Source organism: Euprymna scolopes, chromosome 6, assembly GCF_053919585.1.
Source record: "Euprymna scolopes isolate OS-2025 chromosome 6, ASM5391958v1, whole genome shotgun sequence".
Taxonomy (NCBI): domain Eukaryota; kingdom Metazoa; phylum Mollusca; class Cephalopoda; order Sepiida; family Sepiolidae; genus Euprymna; species Euprymna scolopes.
Window position 1 is genome coordinate 100,997,687 of NC_136487.1, and position 22,449 is coordinate 101,020,135.

At 27.9% G+C, this 22,449-nt stretch overlaps 1 protein-coding gene across 1 annotated transcript in view; it reads right to left on the reverse strand.

The window, feature by feature from the left end:
• Window positions 1-384: 384 nt before the first annotated feature.
• The window catches only part of LOC145277824 (protein deacetylase HDAC6-like), a 140,355-nt gene continuing 118,290 nt past the window's right edge, over window positions 385-22,449 (reverse strand). The window contains exons 9-11 of the mRNA XM_080129727.1: window positions 7,803-7,909; window positions 5,814-5,881; window positions 385-1,297 (exon numbers count right to left, since the gene is read on the reverse strand). Of these exons, the coding sequence (XP_079985853.1) occupies window positions 1,263-1,297; window positions 5,814-5,881; window positions 7,803-7,909 (210 nt within the window). The 3' untranslated portion in view covers window positions 385-1,262. The remainder of the gene's footprint in view (window positions 1,298-5,813; window positions 5,882-7,802; window positions 7,910-22,449) is intronic.

Consider the following 22,449-nt stretch of genomic DNA (forward strand, 5'->3'; position numbering starts at 1 on the left):
CTATTCAATCTAGGAAAATGAAATCCATTGTCATCAACTTATTTTACTTTCTCCCCACTTTTCCTCTTTGTCAATCATTTCTTTCAGATTCTCTCGAGTCCTGGTTGTGAAAAGGGTACAGTCCATAGTATATTCTCAGTGTATCATGAAAATGTCCAATGATTAAAAATGATTTACAAAATTCAAGTGTGGCGATTTAGAAAATTCCATTCAAATTTGATCTTTTGAAGGTATTAGTCATGACGTGAAAAATTCTCTCGTTATTCTTAAGTTTATGTTAATTAAAAACATATGTATATAAACAAGAAATAAGTCTGAAATCAAATAGACAAATAGATTTAATTGTAATAAAATGAAACAAATAGAAAGGACACAAATACAAAATCCCTAATAAACATTTATTAACTATGTAAATTCAACAAACAAAATTTCAGTTTGAAAAACATTTCGAAATATTTCATCATAAAAAATACTTCATCAACAAAACAGAAAAATAGAACTTACTCTCCGTATTATGTAAGCAATGATCCTTTTTAACTGTCCGTCTGTATTTTCTTTTCAAAACATTTAATACTGACAAACTGTCCAACAGTTTCTGTGATTGTGAAGAAGACAAAACTATTTTTTTCTATTGTTTGTTTTGAAGCTCATTCCTCCTTTTTTTAAATTCTCACTAGTTTCAAAGCTGGTCTGATGAAATTAGTTTTGAAAGAGTTTCACACAACATTTTTTGACAAAACTCCTGGCTATTCTGAAGAGAAACTGTCCTTTCTGTTATCTGCAAACTGGCGATGCAGCAAAACTAAGACACAGAAAACAATCATGGCTGAACTACCATCTGTAGATTAGCTAATTCATAAATTGTTAAAAAAAAAAAAAAAAAAAAAAACGTACTGCTTATTGATAATTGGTGAAAATGATTAGAATTTGATAAATTTGTTTGATTTTCATCCTTCCAAAAGAACTTAAAACTTTCTGATTAATACAATAAAAAAAAAACTGTTACCGGTTTTGTCATCTTTTAAACGATTAAGTTGTAACTAGTGCAGCAGTATTTATAATTTCTTGTTTTTTTTTTATGAACATTAGAAATAGATTTCGATTTGGTTAACGTATTAAGTTGGTAAGAAAATAAAGTTTTGTATTATTCAAATTCCAAGATTTTAAAATAAATGCTGATTTGTTTGGAAATTTTACGAAATTTTTTTTTAATTGATTAACATGATTTGCTCATTACTTGTACTTTCGGTCGATTCATCTTTTTAGCAGTTGGTTGATTCCACTTGAGGTATTTTCTCTGAAAATAAAAAATAAAATAAATTTATATTCTATATAATAATTGCATTTACTTTTTGAACTTTATAATTCATCATTTTACCTTTAAACTTTATTACTGCTATTTACACTTTCTACAATTTTAAGATTTGTGTACTAATCTTAGAGCAAATAATTTTGTAGTTTTGTTCCTCTACATATTTGGACAATGTAGTAGCATTTCTATACTATCACTTTTGAATGTCATCATGTGATAATTATACTTACACTTAATTTTATTTTGGTCGCTCATGTGTATATTTTTCCTTCATTTTTAATATTATACCTTGCTGCTTTATATATATATATATATATATATATATATATATATATATATATATATATATATATATATAAGGGAGTCACCACTTATCAAGACCTATAGGCCACTCGAGGATGAAGGCTAATGAATGTAAGGTGGTAGCATGGTAATCGTTAATGTTATAAGTTGGATACAATTTGATTATTTAAGGGGACGGTTCAACAAGAACTTGTTTACATTAGACTTGAAGGCTACCATACTGTAGTTAGTCGGAAAGCATGTCAATGGAACAGTGTTCCACAAGCAGACAGTTCTAGGAAAGAAGCTGCATTCGTGGAATCTGCATTTAGATTTAGGCACAGTTGTTCATTAATGGCCAATTTTTTTAATTTTACGATTTCATAAATTGGTATTATTCATCTTTATTGTGTCATTTATTGCAAATTTTAAATTCAACAATAACTAAGTTTAATGTGATTTTCATTAATATTTTTAGAAAGAAAATGTTTAGTTAACATTCTAAAGAATACTTTTTGAATCTATATTTTAATTCGCTATTGAAATTCGATTGAATCAAATTATATTTTGTTTTCTGTTATTTTCATTTTATGATTATTCTTATAAAATGTTAATTACCAGAAAAAAAATTACTCTAGCATTATTATGATTATTATGATGAACAGTAATGCTGTGTAACTGCAGAAAAGTTTACAGATAATTACAATTTATTATAAGTATTAGCTTTAGTCATGCTACAGAATTCCAGTGTATATATTAGTTATCATCTATTACATTAAAAAAAAACGAATTTTATGAACTTGTTCGAAAGTGTTCATGAGGATTTATTATTATTTGATTGGATAATGCAATTAAACTAAAGTGTTTTTCTTCCATGAGTCACCATTATTAAGACTGAAAGCTACTTGAGGATAGGGGCTAATCACAGAGATAAATTGTCAGTTGAATGATGAATAATATTATGAGAGGATTAAACATAATGAACAAAAATAAAAACAAGTATCTTTTAATATTGAGTTTGAAAATGAGTATGCAGGGAAGTAATACTTCACTAATGTTTTCCATATATGAGTAATTCTTGGAAAGAAACTCTGTTTATGGAAATTGCATTTGATTTTAGGAGCAAGTACGAAGGTTTTGAAGTTATGGTAGAAAAACTATAAGGTTTAAATAAGTTTCCATATTTTTTTTGTATGGAAACTTTAATTGTTAGTACACATATAAATCTCTTGTACTCTTCAAAGTAATCTTCCCTGGATGCAGTGCACTTGTATTGTTTCAACAACTTTTGGAATGTCCCATGGAAATCCTCTTGAGTGAGCGTGTCACAGCCTCTTCAATCTCCTCAATTGTCTCACAATGGCACCTCTAAGGTTTTCCTTGAGCTTAGGGAATATCCAAAAGTCACAAATACCAAAGTGTAGAGGGTGGGGAACTGTGTTGATATCCATCTTGGTCATGACAACGTCTTTCTGATCCTCTCTGAGCACTCTTGGGACAAACTTCACGCAAATCTTCCGCATCTTTAGTTCCTCACGAATAATTTGTGTGTACACTGACATCAAACTATGCACTCATTGTCTCCATAGACACACAACTGTCCTTATCCATGAAATTCTTTATTTGGCCAATCAACTCTGATGTTCTGCCTTCTTTATTCCTCATACACCTCTCATTATCTCTCACAGACTCCCTGCCTTCCTTGAATATTTTACGCTACTCAGACTGATGCCCGATTCATGCAAGATGGTCCAAAGGCAGTCTGAAGCATTCTATATGTTTTGTGAAATTTCTCCAAGTTCAAAATAGAATTTTATTGCATATCATTCTTCTTAAGTCTCCAGATTGCATTTTTGAAATTCACCAGCTGTGACAATCAGGCTTTATTAGGGTGTATTTCAATTCCTGCTGTAGCTGTTCATTTGAACCTGAAATGATAAGATTGGTCAGTCATCTCATAAGCATTAGCATACTGAATTTTCAAGAGTCTATGGCAATTTTAAATGCCTGTACAAAAAGTCTGGAAACTTGTTGAAGGCTCCTCATAGTTTTGTTGTGAATGATTCACAAAGAACCAAAGATTGAAGTTGAGTTGTGCACCTTCCATGGAAATAATGATGGAGTAGAGAAAGACTAGCAATGTCTCTTTTAAGTAAAAGAGGTATTGCTAAGATAATCTCCTTCAATTTAGTATTTTGTCGAGGCAAGAAAAAGTAGACTGGGCTGCAAAACTCTTCAAATACTGCAACAATATTCTATTTTTGGATGAATTTTAAGGATTGAATCAGAAGTCACCTACTATCTGGAGCCATAGAATGATCCAAACATTTTAGCAAAAACTTCCATGCTATTGAGCAGTTTGCTCTGGAGGAAGTTTCATGGAAATATCGAATTCACAAGTTGATTGTATATCCTCATCATAGGAGAATTAGTGTGCCAACGTGATTATGTCATATATTAGATTTGTATATACACACACGCTAACGTACACACATGTACTCACATACACGTACGCATGGACAACGTCACTTCCCCTTTCAAAGGAAATCCACACATGTGCAAAAGACACACCAGAAACACCTATAAAAGGAAGAGACAAGCTGTTTCCAACCTTTCCTTTTCAGACCAGCTTCCTAGCTGGGCGGTCTACGGACCGACCGTGTGCCTCACACCACTTTCTACTATGTGGGAGAAAAAGCTAACAGACCGCACGTACATTTTATACACTTTCTCTCTCCATGGCCTGGATTGACTTTTTCTCATTCTCACTCTTTCTCTCTCTATTGACTAGTTGTGCCAGAGAACACCACCGCGTAGCTGACAGCTAACATGGCACACAGTTTAACTGATGTCAGCCCTCTATCCTTGGTCTTTGTCTACACGCTGGACTATCATTCTCATTTCTACTATGTTACTCACTTCTCTTCCCACGCATGAACAAACGATAGTGACCCAAACGTGAGATGAACACACATTTCCTTTTTCCTTCTATACTACCAATCCTGCAACAAACGATGGTTACACCCGCGCGGACATGAACACGTGTTATATCTAAAACATTCATTCTTTCAACAGTAAATAAACAACACGTTTATCTTATCCATCAATTGAGTTTTTGTTTCCTTCAATTCCATTCGTTTCATTATTTTTTCTTGTAGCGAGTTAGGGTATTTTATATCCTGGTCCGCAACAGATTTCAGATGAGGACTGAAATCAGTTCTAGCAGCTTAAGTTATCAAAACAAGGCGATTCTACAAAAGAAGAACGATTTATTTTGATTGAACCAAAAATAGGATCTGAGTGTTGAGAAAGGCGACAAGCTTGGTGTTAAAAACTTATTTGGCCAGATGAGATAGAGAATCAGCAAGATTTTGATCACCAATGCTCTTCAAAGTGCTGCTAGAAACAGTTGTGTTGCATATGATCTCAAAATGATTTGGGAGATAATTAATAAAAACAAAATAGGAAAAGAATTAAGCCCAGAATATATCCTTGAGGCATGCCAATATTAATATTATGTGCTTCAGAATTTAGCCCATCAGTAATTACTTTTATAGACCCATTTGAGAAGGGGATTTAATGTTTGAAAAGATATTGTTAGATATTCCATAGCTAACAAGTTTTTGAAGCAAACCTTTATACCAGACTTTTTGATATGTCAAGAATTATAGCCATTAAGATTCACTAATTATATATGATATTACAGGCAGCATATCAGCAGTTGATCTTGCAGGAAGCAATCAATATTTCTTGTCACTAAGTAGATAATTATTGCTGAGGTGACTGATGACTTCTTGTTAAGTTTATTTATCATTTATGAAGATAACTAATCTCATCAAACTGCAGTAAAGTATTAAAGTAGAATTTAAGCTAAATACAATTACTAACTATTTAATAAATGCCAATAGGTAAATATAACTTATGTTCTTCCCAACAATTCTTAATTCTATTGATTTCTGTTTTCTTCTATTTCAAACGGATTATTATTTGAACCAGTATTTAATAAAATTCCTTTCACACTAATCGTTTTGTAACTGCTGCACTTTTAAATACATTTCTTCCAAGTGTATTTTATCTCTTATTAATTTCATATTGGATCATTTTTTTATCATATAAATTTTTTTACTTTGTTTCTTAATATAAGATCCAAAAGCATCCCATCAATTTCTTAGAAGACACATTAGACAAAATGAAAAGAAAACAGACAAGAAAATATTACCTTGGAATTTCAAACACTCCCAATTTACCCTGTGCATTTTCTGTGCAGCTGCAATACATGCAATAGCACTGGAAAGAAAAAATCAAATTAAAATAAAAAATAAAATAGAAATACAAGTTGCATTTTGACATGAAATTGTTGTTCTTTTATGATTGTGAGATTAATCTATTCTGACAAATTTAACTTGAAACTATGCTTTATTCATGTAACTAAATGAAGATCCATTTCCTTAAAGCAGTTGTTGGAATAAGGCGTTTCAGTATCTCTTATTTCTCTACACCTAACATGATATCGAAAATTTTGTTAGCAGCTGAATTTAATAAAATTTTTCAGTTTCTCCTACATTACATAAGATAATCTATCATTCAGTTTTTATATGGGGTTAAAGCTGGCCCTAAGAACCCCCTTCCCCTTATGAATCGTTCTCGGTCTAATAATTGTACATAAAAAGCCATCTCTATATTTCACTTTAGGTATTACCAAGGAATATGCAACAATAAACTCCTGCAATAAAAATATGAAGAGTAATTTCTAGTAATGAAATAAAGAAGAAACTCGTGCATCATCTCAAATAAGTACCAACACATTTTCAATAGGATGAAGTCATGTGATGTATTTCAGGACGAACGACAACTATTTAACAGAATAGGAAACCAGATATATTAAACATTTACCAACTCAGTCTTCACTATGAATACAATTGAAAATTGGAACATGTGAGAAAGGTCAATTAAAGAAAAACGTCCTATGACTTTGAATTAATTGTAGCCTGAAATATAAAATATTGAAAAACTAACCGTGTTAAATTTGTGTTTCACTATTGAACAGGATTAAAACAAATTCCTCCAAAATCTCAGTTTTGTACCAATTTTGAAGATGTCAGAAAATATTTTTCTCTAGATTATTGACATAAGATTAAGACTTAATTTGGCAAAGGAAAATCGCAAAAAGATTTATTCAACTTAATTATTTTAAGTTCGAACGAAGACCACTTTGATTTCGATAAACTGACAAGATATCCTAGTATAAGAAATCACAAAGAAGTGTTTGGGAATATAATTGTGATTACAGACTGTCAGCGAAATTGTTGAGATTGATCTGAAATGGTCAAGTGATTTTTAAAAGAGGTGACACTTCACTGAATGATAAACATGTAGAAAGGAACTCATATGATATTGAACAATCGCCATTTCCCCATCATCAGGTCGCATATATGTCTACTACTACATCTGTGTGTTGTATATAGATAGAAATGCTTGGCACATCACAAGTCATTCCAGTCTGCAGTGTCAAACCAGGCACTGACATACAACAGCACAGCTAACAGGTTACCAGGAAGGACTGCTAACCTCTCACCAAACCGAGAATAAAAATATAAATTTAATCCCTTTCTTTGTATTTTTCTTGTGACCATACACTTATTTATAAGTTTTTAGTGTTTTTACTTATTTTAAAGCGTTTATTTGGTTAAAAAAGAAGTAATGTAGAGCGTTACATGAGAATAAGAAAAAAACTGTGGACATATGACACTCAAATCTTTAAATCGCTCATAAAATTAAAAAATTAAATAAAATACTGGTAGAAGCTTACCCAATAATTCTTGACCATAATTATTTATAAAATTAAAAAACTTGATTTGATTATTTGGTACTAGTGCACTTACTGATCTGTGCTGAAATAATAACGTTATTATTTAAAAAGCCATTCTTAACATGGGGAGGGGAGGGTGTTTTGTACCTATTCTGTACTTTAACCTTACAATTGAATAAAAAACATATAAAACTTTAATTAAACTTGGAAATACGATTTAAAAAATAGCACGGATCAGTAAATGCACGAGCACCGATTATTTGTGAACTGTTATCCTCATCGTCATAGTTGTTGCTGTTTCACAATTACTGATTTGATTAGCAAAATAATGTATTACTATAAAGAATAGGACAAAAATAGAATTTGTCAGCAATCTGAACTGATATAAAATCTCTATACCTGTCTTGTGTTTTACCCAATTTTAACGGTTCTAGAGTTCTGCCAAGTAAAGCAGAGACACCAGATGCAATACGATCATCCCATTTAGCATCAATATTCTTTCCATCCTGGAATACAAACAAAAGAATAAAATTTAGAAAGACTTTGAATTCAAAATTTTTCTTTAAAAAAGTCAGATTTTAATTTTCTTCACAGATATTTTAATGTAGTGACAATTAACACAAGTAAACAATAACAACCATACACAAGTGAGTGAAGGAGACACATAACTGATTCACATTATTTGAATTATTCAAACGACTATTCTTATATCGGTTGTTATTTTAACAATGCCAACTTTTAATTCAAAGAAAAACAATTATACATTAAATCTTGCAACTAAATAAACGGTTTTATTAAATTAAAACTTTAATACACATAAAAATAGATGTAATTTTACTTTTACTAAAGACAGGATTGACAATAGCGAAGTTGAAAGTTGACATTTTTGCCAGTCCTCAGATCTGGTAGCTCATCAGAGACCCAGAGTTTGAAAACTCAATGAACAAAGTGAGACTTAAAGCATGGAAGGCATTTATTCTGGCATTAAAGGACTTACTTGGCAACAATAATGTATTGATATTATTAACAACAATAAGGTATTGATATTATTAACAACAATAAGGTATTGATATTATTAACAACAATAAGGTATTGATATTATTAACAACAATAAGGGCACAAACTATGAAGAATTTGCCAACAACATGTTGACTGCTTTCAAAAAGCTATGCTGCAACACGAGCGTCAACATGTACTATTTTCACATATTGACCAGTTTGCTGAGAACCTGCGTTCGATGAGTGACATGAGCAGGGGGAAAGATTCCATCAAGATCTGAAAGAGATGGAGACCAGGTATCAGGATCTCTGGGACACAGTCATCATGGCTGACTACTGTTGGAATCTGAAGAGAGACCTCCTAGCCACTGAACACTTCGGCAGTTCAAAGAAATTTGACCAATGGTGAAGCAACATGCAATTTAAATGTACTTATCTTTATTAATGCCCACCATTCAGTTGATAGTAATCGATGGTTTTATCAGGTAATTAATATATGATGTTGGCAAAACATTTTTTCTCTTAAAACTATATGTGTTGACAAAAGTCAACTGATAATGCCACAAATATGTAATCGATTTTATCAGAAGATCTGATTCTTTTCAAATCAACTTAGCACAAAAATCTGACCTGATGGAGAGAAATGGATGGCATTTCCTGATTCAGCAAAATGCCCTCAATCAGTTGTAGGAATGTAGACAGCATTCAAAAAGTAAAAAATAATGTTGGCCAGTGTAATATTTTTCTGTTCATACACTTTCTTTTCAGTTTCTCATCAGTTCATCAATTCTCCAAAATGCTTAGTGTTTATATATATATATATATATATATATATATATTAAAATCAGTTGCTTTTAATGTTAATGTCTGCTATTGCACAAATTTTTAATTAAAAAAAAAGACAACGTTCTTCTTTGTCAAACTGTTGCGAGATTTTACGTGAACTATCCCAAACATTATAAAAAAAAGCAAGAAAACAAATCACAACTCAACACATTCACCTGTCTACCTTTATTACACAACATGTACTGCCTTTAGTATAAGCAAAATTACATTTCTTTTTATGTGTATTAAAGTTTTAATTTATTAAAACCGTTTAAGAATTGAAAATGAAAAACAAATGGTTGAATGATCTGAATTCTTCAACCATTTGTTTTTTTTTTGTCTTCAATTTTTCTCACAGTCGAGATTCATAATTTAATTTTTTAAATCTACTCTCATAAAATGTCCAACTGACGTCAACACTGCATGTATCATCAACTGAGATGCCGATATGAAAAGCGAACAATACTTTTCAATCTTAGAATTTTAGATTACTATTTGGAAAGCACATTTGCTGATTCTAACTTTTTGTAATTAAGTTTTGTTTTCACTCTCTAAAATATATATTTTATTGTGTTTTGGTTAATGTAGCCTGTGACTTTCCTAAGTTGTGTCTTGCTGGGCTTGGGAGTTTTTCTGTCGGATTCAAGGTAGGTCTATGAGGGATTTTGGGTGAAACCTTGATTTGATCCCCAGAACATGACATTCTCTTGGCTGGATGGAAGGCTGAAGTAAAATAATTAAGAGTTCCACATCAGAGTCCATATTGGTTCCTAGTTTCTGTGAGGAGTTCCCTAGTTTGGGGTTACATCTGTCAGGAAATTGTGGGAAAAGCGCTCAGAATGAAGACGGTGAATTGAAGAGTTCAAATGATAAAAATTATTACTCCTCAACTGTAAAACTTCTCCTTCTTCTTCTTCTTCTTATTATTATTATTATTCATTCTTAAAGTTAAAGATGTGAAGAAAATGATAATGTATGACAGTTTGCCTGAACAACACTGAGTCTTACAAGATAAACCATAACAGTATAAGAAAAGCCTGCTTAGAAAGCCAACAAATCACTCATAGACTCTTATAAAATAGTAAAAAAAGAAAAAAGAAAAATACATTCACAACTATCAAATTTAAAATTTACCTTAATACAATGATACCTTTATACAATATGGATTATTAATTCAGATGCTGATGTGAAAGCTGGATGAAACTTTTAAAGAACAAAACACATTTCGTTTAGATTGTTCATAATAAAGAAAGGAAAAAGAAAAGAATGAAAATAGTGTGCCTGGTCAGACTGAGTAGATATTTCTTCTGTCAAACTAACAAAGAAAGTAAAAAAAAAAAAAAAAAAAAGATGGAAATTAAATTAACGTTTCTTGCCGGGCTGTGTAGACTAAATCCTAATCAAACTGAATACATATTTAATGCAATGAATTTTAGAAAATCTAACCAGATTTTGACAAAACAAGAGAGTAAATCTTAATTCTTGCCATCGTCAATTTGTGTAAGAAAAGAAATTGAAAGAGGACAGAGGATAATAGACAATAGCACATGTGAATTATTTTTCTGTAGTTGCATATTTATCGACATGATGGCAGTAAAAATGTGTTACAATTATTTTTAAGCAGACATGCTTTGTAGTTGTCTTGCCATGTTTGCATTTTTTATGTTTTTGTACTTTTACTAGAGACAAAAGATTGTAATTATAAAAGAAAAGACTTTTGAAAAATTAACAAGAAATCTTTTTACACACCCACAAAATCAAATAGATTTTGATCATTTAAGATGTAAGTTTACAATTAAATCAAATGCTTCAAAAGAAAGTAATCTAAAGTGAGGTGAAACATAAATCTATTTATGAATGATGAGTGTAGGAAAAATATTTGAATAGTCACTTGCAATTTAAAATATTTGCAACAAACACAATTATTTTATTGGTTAATTGGCTTTTATTAGCTAGATGATGGTCCAATCGAAGTTACTGGTGTACATCTGGATCTGTACTTTACTGAAGACCGGATATATTATGTAATCAATAAAATCAATTGGAATTTCAACTTGCAATAATAAAGAATCGAATTGACATGGTAGTAAGAAACAAAAAATCAATGTGTTAGATGCATTACTATTAAGGAAAATCCAACAACTTTATCTTTTACCTATCCAGAATAAGTAAAATTAATAAACTGAACAGAAAAGTTTTTCTTCACTATTTTTTATGAAGACTAAAATCAAGATATAATGCTACTAAACCTTATGTCTAGAATCCGTATTCCTATTTTGATTAAAAGATATTGCATTCTAGAAAATATCTCAAATTTAAAGCTTAAGAAGTTTTAAGAAAAAAATTATATTCAGATAATTTTACTTAATTGATGTCTAATGACTATGGATCAAATCTGTACATTTATAAAAGTGAAATTGTCTGTGTGTCTGTCTGTATGTGTACATTTCCCTAACAAACTACTTTGTCAATTTTCAGTCTACAGACTTGAGATTTGACATAAGGGATATTGAGATTTGGAAAAATCTTTTTAATCGGTTTTTGGCCAGAAATTTGTCTGTCCAGGGGTCAAAGTTCAACGATTTGACCTTTGGAAACTCGATCAAACCCCTCTGTCAATTTTGGGTCTAAACAATTGAAATTTTAGATGTAGGTTCCTTGGACATAGATCAAACTTTTTAACTTGATTTGAGCTCAAAACATTAAATGCTAAGGGGGTCAAAATTGGGGTCAAAGTTTTTAAAAATCTGATATCTCAGCCAATTTTGGGTCTAAACATTTGAAATTTTACATAAAGTGTATTCAGACATGGGCAAACTTTTTAAATGGTTTTTGGCCGAAAATTTGGCTATCAAGGAGTCAAAGTTTAAAAGATCTGACCTTTGCGGTCTCTTACAAACTATTCAGCAAATTTTGGGTCTAAACATTTGAAATTTTACATAAAGGGTATTCAGACATGCAGCAAGATTTTTAACCAGTTTTTGGCCAAAAAAACGTTGAAAGAGTTGACCTTTGCAGATTCTACCAAATTCCTACGCCAATTTTGGGTCTAAACCAGTGGTGGCTCGTGCATGGAGCTGTGGGACTGCAGCACCCCCAAATTATTTCTACATAATATTAATGATAAAATTAAAAATAATACGTTTATTTTTTTATTATTATTATTTTATTTTTTTCTATATGTACATTATAAAATCATTAAGTTTAATGTCGGTATCTCCAAATTCATATAAAAACAAAAATAAAACTTGCTTAGAGCTGTGAAATTCACAGTTACACTTTCTTAATGAAATTCTCTTGTGCGCATGCGTGCTTTTAGACAACCGATAACGGCCGCTGGGGAACTCTCGCTTCTCGCAGTTCCGCATCTCAGACGCTCGTGAAATTCGGTGTTTGCTTAGAGTGTGCGCCTGTACTTATAAATATGATAACATTTTGTTATTGAAAAAAAAAAAGAAAAAAAAAGTGAGGCTTATTTACATTTTTTTTTTAATTATTAAAATGTGCATATAATGTGTTCTTGTACATAAAATATTGTGCTTTTTTTTTTAAATACGCACACTTTTAGCGTTGCGATTGTATTCAGTAGCAGATGGAAATATATAATATGCAGAACCTGTTTTGCTTTTTCTTTCTTGTTTATTTTTTAAGTATTCGGGGATTTAGCACTGATGCTAACACGCGACTAAGGGTAAAAATCAAATATACAATAAATAAATCTTACCATAAAAATAAAATTACTTTTCGATCTACCTGCCTTTTTGTTTGTTTGTTTTAAGTAGTTTTAAATGCTATTTATTTTGAAACAACTAAACTTTACAAAAAAAATTTAAAAAAAAACTGTTTACATTTTTTCCTAGAAGCAAACAAGCGAAGAAACAGTTTATGTTGAAAATACATTTTAGTTAGAAATCTTTTTAACTTGTATGTTTTAGAAATAAAAAAATTAGCATTTATTTGCCTCCAACGAGGACAATGTTAGAAGTTTTACACTTTGAAAAATGTTTTGTTTTTTTTGCACAAGGCTTTTTTAAATTAAAATGTGTTTTTAAGTAAAGAAACAGTTTTTATAATTATGCATTTTTAAACTTTACATTGAATTTATTAGTAGATGGGGCAGATAATACGCATTAAAAAAAGTAATTAGAAATCCTTCTGGACTGAGACAATTTTAATTTTTTGTTTTCTTTGGGGAGGAAGCTACATTAAAAAATCGATGTTTTATAATGCTTATATATGACACCCTATTTTCTTATAATAAATCTCCACTTTATGTCGATCTTTACCGGCATGGGAAGGTCAGCAAATAGCCAAGTTTGTTTGTTCTTTTTATATAAAAAGCAAGTTGTTAAAAGATTTGTAAAAATTTTGTATCTTTAAATATTTTTGTTTGTTTGCTTACTATATAAAAATGTAAACTTTTTTTATTTTGTATTATATTTACAAATACGTTTTGTTATAAATACATTTTTAAAAATAAATTTTGTAAATAAAACTTATTAAATAAAACGCTATTTTCAAAAAGTAAACTCCTAAATTAACCCTCGTAGGGAGGCAAGTAAATTTCAGTGTTTCTTTTTTGTTTTTATATAAAAAATAAGTTATTAAAAAATTGAAAATAAAATGTATTTTTAAAAATGTTTTTTGTTTGTTTACAAAAAGACAAACAAACAAAAACGCAAACTTTAATTTAATCTGAAAAGTTTAAAAGGAATAAATGTATATATTATTTTTATTATTCTGTAAAGTGTACACAATTTAAAAAATATTTTTAATAAAAAGTTTTTGCGTATTATCCATTTCTGATTGATTTGTTTATTATTTGATTAAATATTTACTTATATATTCGAATTTCTTTTACACGATATTAAAACAATACGTAAAATTTTTGAAGCAGCAGCACCCCCACTAATCTCAGGCACAAGCCGCCACTGGTTTAAACACTTGAAATTTTAGATATAGGTTACCTGGATATGAGTCAAACTTTTTAATATATATATATATATATATATATATATATATGATTGTTAAGCTGGATTAAATCCGACGATATAAAAATAGAATGGATGTGGAAGGACCTGAATACTCAACATTTCGCCCAATTTATGCCCATCCCTCTTGAAAAAGCCTGCATAAATCGGGCGAAAATTTGAATATTCAGGTCCTTCCACCTCCATTCTATTTTCATATATATATATGCACATAAAGTTATAAACAGTACATAGGTCCCCAGCAAAGTTGGGCTTAACTGCTAGTTCAATACAAATATGAAATATTTAAATTTTCAAATATGTTTTGCCCCTATTACACCTCTTAAAACAATTTAAATATTCCAAAGAAACTGAAATTTTGTGAATATTTATTAATTTATGTCTAAAAGTTCATAAAAATCGAAGGTATGTAAATTTTCAAAAAATTCTCGCATCATAAAATTAAATTAAACTAAATATAGGTCATATTTAGACTCCTTACACCTAGGAATTATTTATTAAAAAATTTATAATGATCAGTTATTTTAAGGCTGAATCCTTAGCATATAAATATGTAAATACACAAATATATCTTAATTCATGTGGATAGATATATATAGAACTTTCTGTATACGTTTCAAATATGTAAATACACATTTTTTTTCCTTGGTCTATTTTTGTAGTCCTTTCACCATTCTCTTTATGAGAATTTTAGTTTATCGCATGCTTACTTTCCCTTCATGCATACTACATCTATCTAAGCATTGTAAATAATACAAGCTACCCTCCCCCTTCAATTACTTATTAATATAGAAAAAACTACATAAATGCGTAGGAGGAATTAAAGAGATAAGAAAATTCAGACGGTTTCAGTTATTTTCTGTATCTTCTTATTTTTGCTTATCTCTCATTTACACCTGGGTGGTCAAATCCCTTTTTTTAAGAATATTTATGTTGGAATCTTGATAGCTTATGTTCTTTTCTCAGTTTTCTAAACTATGAAAAGTGAAAAATTCCCAAACCAATGTAAAAATCCAGAATCCATATAAAATAAAAGCAGAAAAGTTAAACATATAAATTGGAAAGTTATGTTTTTTTTATCAAACGAATTTGTGTTTTGAAAGCAAGTCTTCTATCTCTGTCAACATATTGGATAAGATCAACAACAGATGTTTCAGCAGTGAAGAACTGAGATTTCATAGCAGAAAAAGCCGATAACCATTATCTGCCTAAAGTTTTTATGTTTTCATTTTCCTTTTAATAATAATGTTTTTTGATTTTTCCTTTGACTCTCCTTGCTCGTTTCAATCCACACATATGCATGGTGTTATAAGACAAACGATTCCTAAATAAGGGATTTTCATAACTCCCACAAGTTGAGGAAAATATTTTAACAATCATCTAAAAAAGATCTTACATGACTAGAAAACCTCTAACATGTCTGAGAACTTCCAAAGCTTTACCAGCCCCCAAATATAACTCTCCACCCTTCCTCAGCTAGCCTAATTGCAACCTCATGCATAATGTGTGGGGTGCAGTCAAGAAAAACATTAACTTTATCGCCTGTAACACCAAAGATGAACTGATTACCAGAGTCAATTGGTGAGCATCTCTCAAACAACATCATGAAGCCCACATGCTCCAGATTCAGCCGTGATGAAAGCTCAGGCATGCTTCTTCAACTGAATAGTATTTTGATAAGTATTTTCTGAATTGTATTTTGATAAGTATTTTCTGAGATAAATTTTGATAAGTATTTTCTGAGATGAATTTTGATAAGTATTCTCTGAGATGAATTTTGATAAGTATTCTCTGAATTGTATTTTGATAAGTATTCTCTGAATTGTATTTTGATAAGTATTCTCTGAATTGTATTTTGATACGTATTCTCTGAATTGTATTTTGATAAGTATTCTCTGAATTGCATTTTGATAAGTATTCTCTGAATTGTATTTTGATAAGTATTCTCTGAATTAAATTTTGATAAGTACTCTCTGAGATGAATTTTGATAAGTATTCTCTAAATTGTATTTTGATAAGTATTCTCTTAATTGTATTTTGATAAGGATTCTTTGAATTGTATTTTAATAAGTATTCTCTGAATTGTATTTTGATAAGTATTCTCTGAATTGTATTTTAGTAAGTATTCTCTGAATTGTATTTTAGTAAGTATTCTCTGAATTGTATTTTGATAAGTATTCTCTGAATTGTATTTTGATAAGTATTCTCTTAATTGTATTTTGATAAGTATTCTCTTAATTGTATTTTGATAAGTATTCTCTTAATTGTATTTTGATAAGTATTCTCTGAATTGTATTTTGATAAGTATTCTCTGAATTGTATTTTGATAAGTATTCTCTGAATTGTATTTTGATAAGTATTCTCTGAATTGTATTTTGATAAGTATTCTCTGAATTGTATTTTGATAAGTATTCTCTTAATTGTATTTTGATAAGTATTCTCTGAATTGTAGTTTGATAAGTATTCTTTGAATTGTATTTTGATAAGTATTCTCCGAGATGATTTTTAATAAGCATTCTCTGAATTGTATTTTGATAAGTATTCTCTGAATTGTATTTTGATAAGTATTCTCTGAATTGAAATTTGATAAGTATTCTATAATTGTATTTTGATAAGTATTCTCTGAAATGAATTTTAATAAGTATTCTCTGAATTGTATTTTGATAAGTATTCTCTGAATTGTATTTTGATAAGTATTCTCTGAATTGTATTTTGATAAGTATTCTCTGAATTGTATTTTGATAAGTATTCTCTGAATTGTATTTTAATAAGTATTCTCTGAATTGTATTTACATAAGTATTCTCTGAATTGTATTTTGATAAGTATTCTTTGAATTGTATTTTGATAAGTATTCTCTGAGATGATTTCTAATAAGTATTCTCTGAATTGTATTCTGATAAGTATTCTCTTAATTGTATTTTGATAAGTATTCTCTTAATTGTATTTTGATAAGTATTCTCTTAATTGTATTTTGATAAGTATTCTCTTAATTGTATTATGATAAGTATTCTCTTAATTGTATTATGATAAGTATTCTCTGAATTGTATTTTGATAAGTATTCTCTTAATTGTATTTTGATAAGTATTCTCTGAAATGAATTTTGATAAGTATTCTCTGAATTGTATTTTGATAAGTATTCTCTGAATTGTATTTTGATAAGTATTCTCTGAATTGTATTGTGATAAGTATTCTCTGAATTGTATTTTGATAAGTATTCTCTTAATTGTATTTTTATAAGTATTCTCTGAATTGTATTTTGATAAGTATTCTCTGAATTGTATTTTGATAAGTATTCTCTGAATTGTATTTTGATAAGTATTCTCTGAATTGTATTTTGATAAGTATTCTCTGAATTGTATTTTGATAAGTATTCTCTGAAATGAATTTTGATAAGTCTGAATTGTATTTTGATAAGTATTCTCTGAATTGTATTTTGATAAGTATTCTCTGAATTGTATTTTGATAAGTATTCTCTGAATTGTATTTTGATAAGTATTCTCTGAATTGTATTTTGATAAGTATTCTCTTAATTGTATTTTGATAAGTATTCTCTTAATTGTATTTTGATGAGTATTCTCTGAGATGAATTTTAATAAGTATTCTCTGAATTGTATTTTGATAAGTATTCTCTGAATTGTATTTTGATAAGTATTCTCTGAATTGTATTTTGATAAGTATTCTCTGAATTGTATTTTGATAACTATTCTCTGAATTGTATTTTGATAAGTATTCTCTGAATTGTATTGTGATAAGTATTCTCTGAATTGTATTGTGATAAGTATTCTCTTAATTGTATTTTGATAAGTATTATCTTAATTGTATCTTGATAAGTATTCTCTTAATTGTATTTTGATAAGTATTCTCTGAAATGAATTTTGATAAGTATTCTCTTAATTGTATTATGATAAGTATTCTCTGAAACGAATTTTGATAAGTATTCTCTGAATTGTATTTTGATAAGTATTCTCTGAATTGTATTTTGATAAGTATTCTCTGAATTGTATTTTGATAAGTATTCTCTTAATCGTATTTTGATAATTATTCTCTGAATTGTAGTTTGATAAGTATTCTTTGAATTGTATTTTGATAAGTATTCTCCGAGATGATTTTTAATAAGTATTCTCTGAATTGTATTTTGATAAGTATTCTCTGAATTGTATTTTGATAAGTATTCTCTGAATTGAAATTTGATAAGTATTCTATAATTGTATTTTGATAAGTATTCTCTGAGATGATTTTTAATAAGTATTCTCTGAATTGTATTTTGATAAGTATTCTCTGAATTGTATTTTGATAAGTATTCTCTGAATTGTAATTTGATAAGTATTCTATAATTGTATTTTGATAAGTATTCTCTGAGATGATTTTTAATAAGTATTCTCTGAATTGTATTTTGATAAGTATTCTCTTAATTGTATTTTGATAAGTATTCTCTTAATTGTATTTTGATAAGTATTCTCTGAATTGTATTTTGATAAGTATTCTCTTAATTGTATTATGATAAGTATTCTCTTAATTGCATTATGATAAGTATTCTCTGAATTGTATTTTGATAAGTATTCTCTTAATTGTATTTTGATAAGTATTCTCTGAAATGAATTTTGATAAGTATTCTCTGAATTGTATTTTGATAAGTATTCTCTGAATTGTATTTTGATAAGTATTCTCTGAAATGAATTTTGATAAGTATTCTCTGAATTGTATTTTGATAAGTATTCTCTGAATTGTATTTTGATAAGTATTCTCTTAATTGTATTTTGATAAGTATTCTCTTAATTGTATTTTAATAAGTATTCTCTGAATTGTAGTTTGATAAGTATTCTCTGAATTGTAGTTTGATAAGTATTCTTTGAATTGTATTTTGATAAGTATTCTCTGAGATGATTTTTAATAAGTATTCTCTGAATTGTATTTTGATAAGTATTCTCTGAATTGTATTTTGATAAGTATTCTCTTAATTGTATTTTGATAAGTATTCTCTTAATTGTATTTTGATAAGTATTCTCTGAATTGTATATTATAAGTATTCTCTGAATTGTATTTTGATAAGTATTCTCTTAATTGTATTTTGATAAGTATTCTCTGAATTGTATTTTGATAAGTATTCTCTGAATTGTATTTTGATAAGTATTCTCTTAATTGTATTTTGATAAGTATTCTCTTAATTGTATTTTGATAAGTATTCTCTTAATTGTATTTTGATAAGTATTCTCTGAAATGAATTTTGATAAGTATTCTCTTAATTGTATTTTGATAAGTATTCTCTGAAATGAATTTTGATAAGTATTCTCTGAATTGTATTTTGATAAGTATTCTCTGAATTGTATTTTGATAAGTATTCTCTTAATTGTATTTTGATAAGTATTCTCTTAATTGTATTTTGATAAGTATTCTCTGAAATGAATTTTGATAAGTATTCTCTGAATTGTATTTTAATAAGTATTCTCTGAATTGTATTTTAATAAGTATTCTCTGAATTGTATTTTGATAAGTATTCTTTGAATTGTATTTTGATAAGTATTCTCTGAGATGATTTTAAATAAGTATTCTCTGAATTGTATTTTGATAAGCATTCTCTTAATTGTATTTTGATAAGTATTCTCTGAATTGTATTTTGATAAGTATTCTCTTAATTGTATTTTGATAAGTATTCTCTGAATTGTATTTTGATAAGTATTCTCTGAATTGTATTTTGATAAGTATTCTCTTAATTGTATTTTGATAAGTATTCTCTTAATTGTATTTTGATAAGTATTCTCTGAAATGAATTTTGATAAGTATTCTCTTAATTGTATTTTGATAAGTATTCTCTGAAATGAATTTTGATAAGTATTCTCTGAATTGTATTTTAATAAGTATTCTCTGAATTGTATTTTAATAAGTATTCTCTGAATTGTATTTTGATAAGTATTCTTTGAATTGTATTTTGATAAGTATTCTCTGAGATGATTTTAAATAAGTATTCTCTGAATTGTATTTTGATAAGCATTCTCTTAATTGTATTTTGATAAGTATTCTCTGAATTGTATTTTGATAAGTATTCTCTTAATTGTATTATGATAAGTATTCTCTTAATTGTATTTTGATAAGTATTCTCTGAATTGTATTTTGATAAGTATTCTCTGAAATGAATTTTGATAAGTATTCTCTTAATTGTATTTTGATAATTATTCTCTGAAATGAATTTTGATAAGTATTCTCTTAATTGTATTTTGATAAGTATTCTCTGAATTGTATTTTGATAAGTATTCTCTGAATTGTATTTTGATAAGTATTCTCTGAATTGTATTTTGATAAGTATTCTCTTAATCGTATTTTGATAAGTATTCTCTGAATTGTAGTTTGATAAGTATTCTTTGAATTGTATTTTGATAAGTATTCTCCGAGATGATTTTTAATAAGTATTCTCTGAATTGTATTTGGATAAGTATTCTCTGAATTGTATTTTGATAAGTATTCTCTGAATTGAAATTTAATAAGTATTCTATAATTGTATTTTGATAAGTATTCTCTGAGATGATTTTAATAAGTATTCTCTGAATTGTATTTTGATAAGTATTCTCTGAATTGTATTTTGATAAGTATTCTCTGAATTGTAATTTGATAAGTATTCTATAATTGTATTTTGATAGGTATTCTCTGAGATGATATTTAATAAGTATTCTCTGAATTGTATTTTGATAAGTATTCTCTGAATTGTATTTTGATAAGTATTCTCTGAATTGTATTTTGATAAGTATTCTCTGAATTGTATTTACATAAGTATTCTCTGAATTGTATTTTGATAAGTATTCTTTGAATTGTATTTTGATAAGTATTCTCTGAGATGATTTTTAATAAGTATTCTCTGAATTGTATTTTGATAAGTATTCTCTTAATTGTATTTTGATAAGTATTCTCTGAATTGTATTTTGATAAGTATTCTCTTAATTGTATTATGATAAGTATTCTCTTAATTGTATTATGATAAGTATTCTCTGAATTGTATTTTGATAAGTATTCTCTTAATTGTATTTTGATAAGTATTCTCTGAAATGAATTTTGATAAGTATTCTCTGAATTGTATTTTGATAAGTATTCTCTGAATTGTATTTTGATAAGTATTCTCTGAATTGTATTGTGATAAGTATTCTCTGAATTGTATTTTGATAAGTATTCTCTTAATTGTATTTTTATAAGTATTCTCTTAATTGTATTTTGATAAGTATTCTCTGAAATGAATTTTGATAAGTATTCTCTGAATTGTATTTTGATAAGTATTCTCTGAATTGTATTTTGATAAGTATTCTCTTAATTGTATTTTGATAAGTATTCTCTTAATTGTATTTTAATAAGTATTCTCTGAATTGTAGTTTGATAAGTATTCTCTGAATTGTAGTTTGATAAGTATTCTCTGAATTGTATTTTGATAAGTATTCTCTGAGATGATTTTTAATAAGTATTCTCTGAATTGTATTTTGATAAGTATTCTCTGAATAGTATTTTGATAAGTATTCTCTTAATTGTATTTTGATAAGTATTCTCTTAATTGTATTTTGATAAGTATTCTCTTAATTGTATTTTGATAAGTATTCTCTTAATTGTATTTTGATAAGTATTCTCTTAATTGTATTTTGATAAGTATTCTCTTAATTGTATTTTGATAAGTATTCTCTTAATTGTATTTTGATAAGTATTCTCTTAATTGTATTTTGATAAGTATTCTCTGAATTGTATATTATAAGTATTCTCTGAATTGTATTTTGATAAGTATTCTCTGAATTGTATTTTGATAAGTATTCTCTGAATTGTATTTTGATAAGTATTCTCTGAATTGTATTTTGATAAGTATTCTCTGAATTGTATTTTGATAAGTATTCTCTTAATTGTATTTTGATAAGTATTCTCTTAATTGTATTTTGATAAGTATTCTCTGAAATGAATTTTGATAAGTATTCTCTTAATTGTATTTTGATAAGTATTCTCTGAAATGAATTTTGATAAGTATTCTCTGAATTGTATTTTGATAAGTATTCTCTTAATTGTATTTTGATAAGTATTCTCTGAATTGTATTTTGATAAGTATTCTCTGAAATGAATTTTGATAAGTATTCTCTGAATTGTATTTTAATAAGTATTCTCTGAATTGTATTTTAATAAGTATTCTCTGAATTGTATTTTGATAACTATTCTCTGAATTGTATTTTGATAAGTATTCTCTGAGATGATTTTAAATAAGTATTCTCTGAAT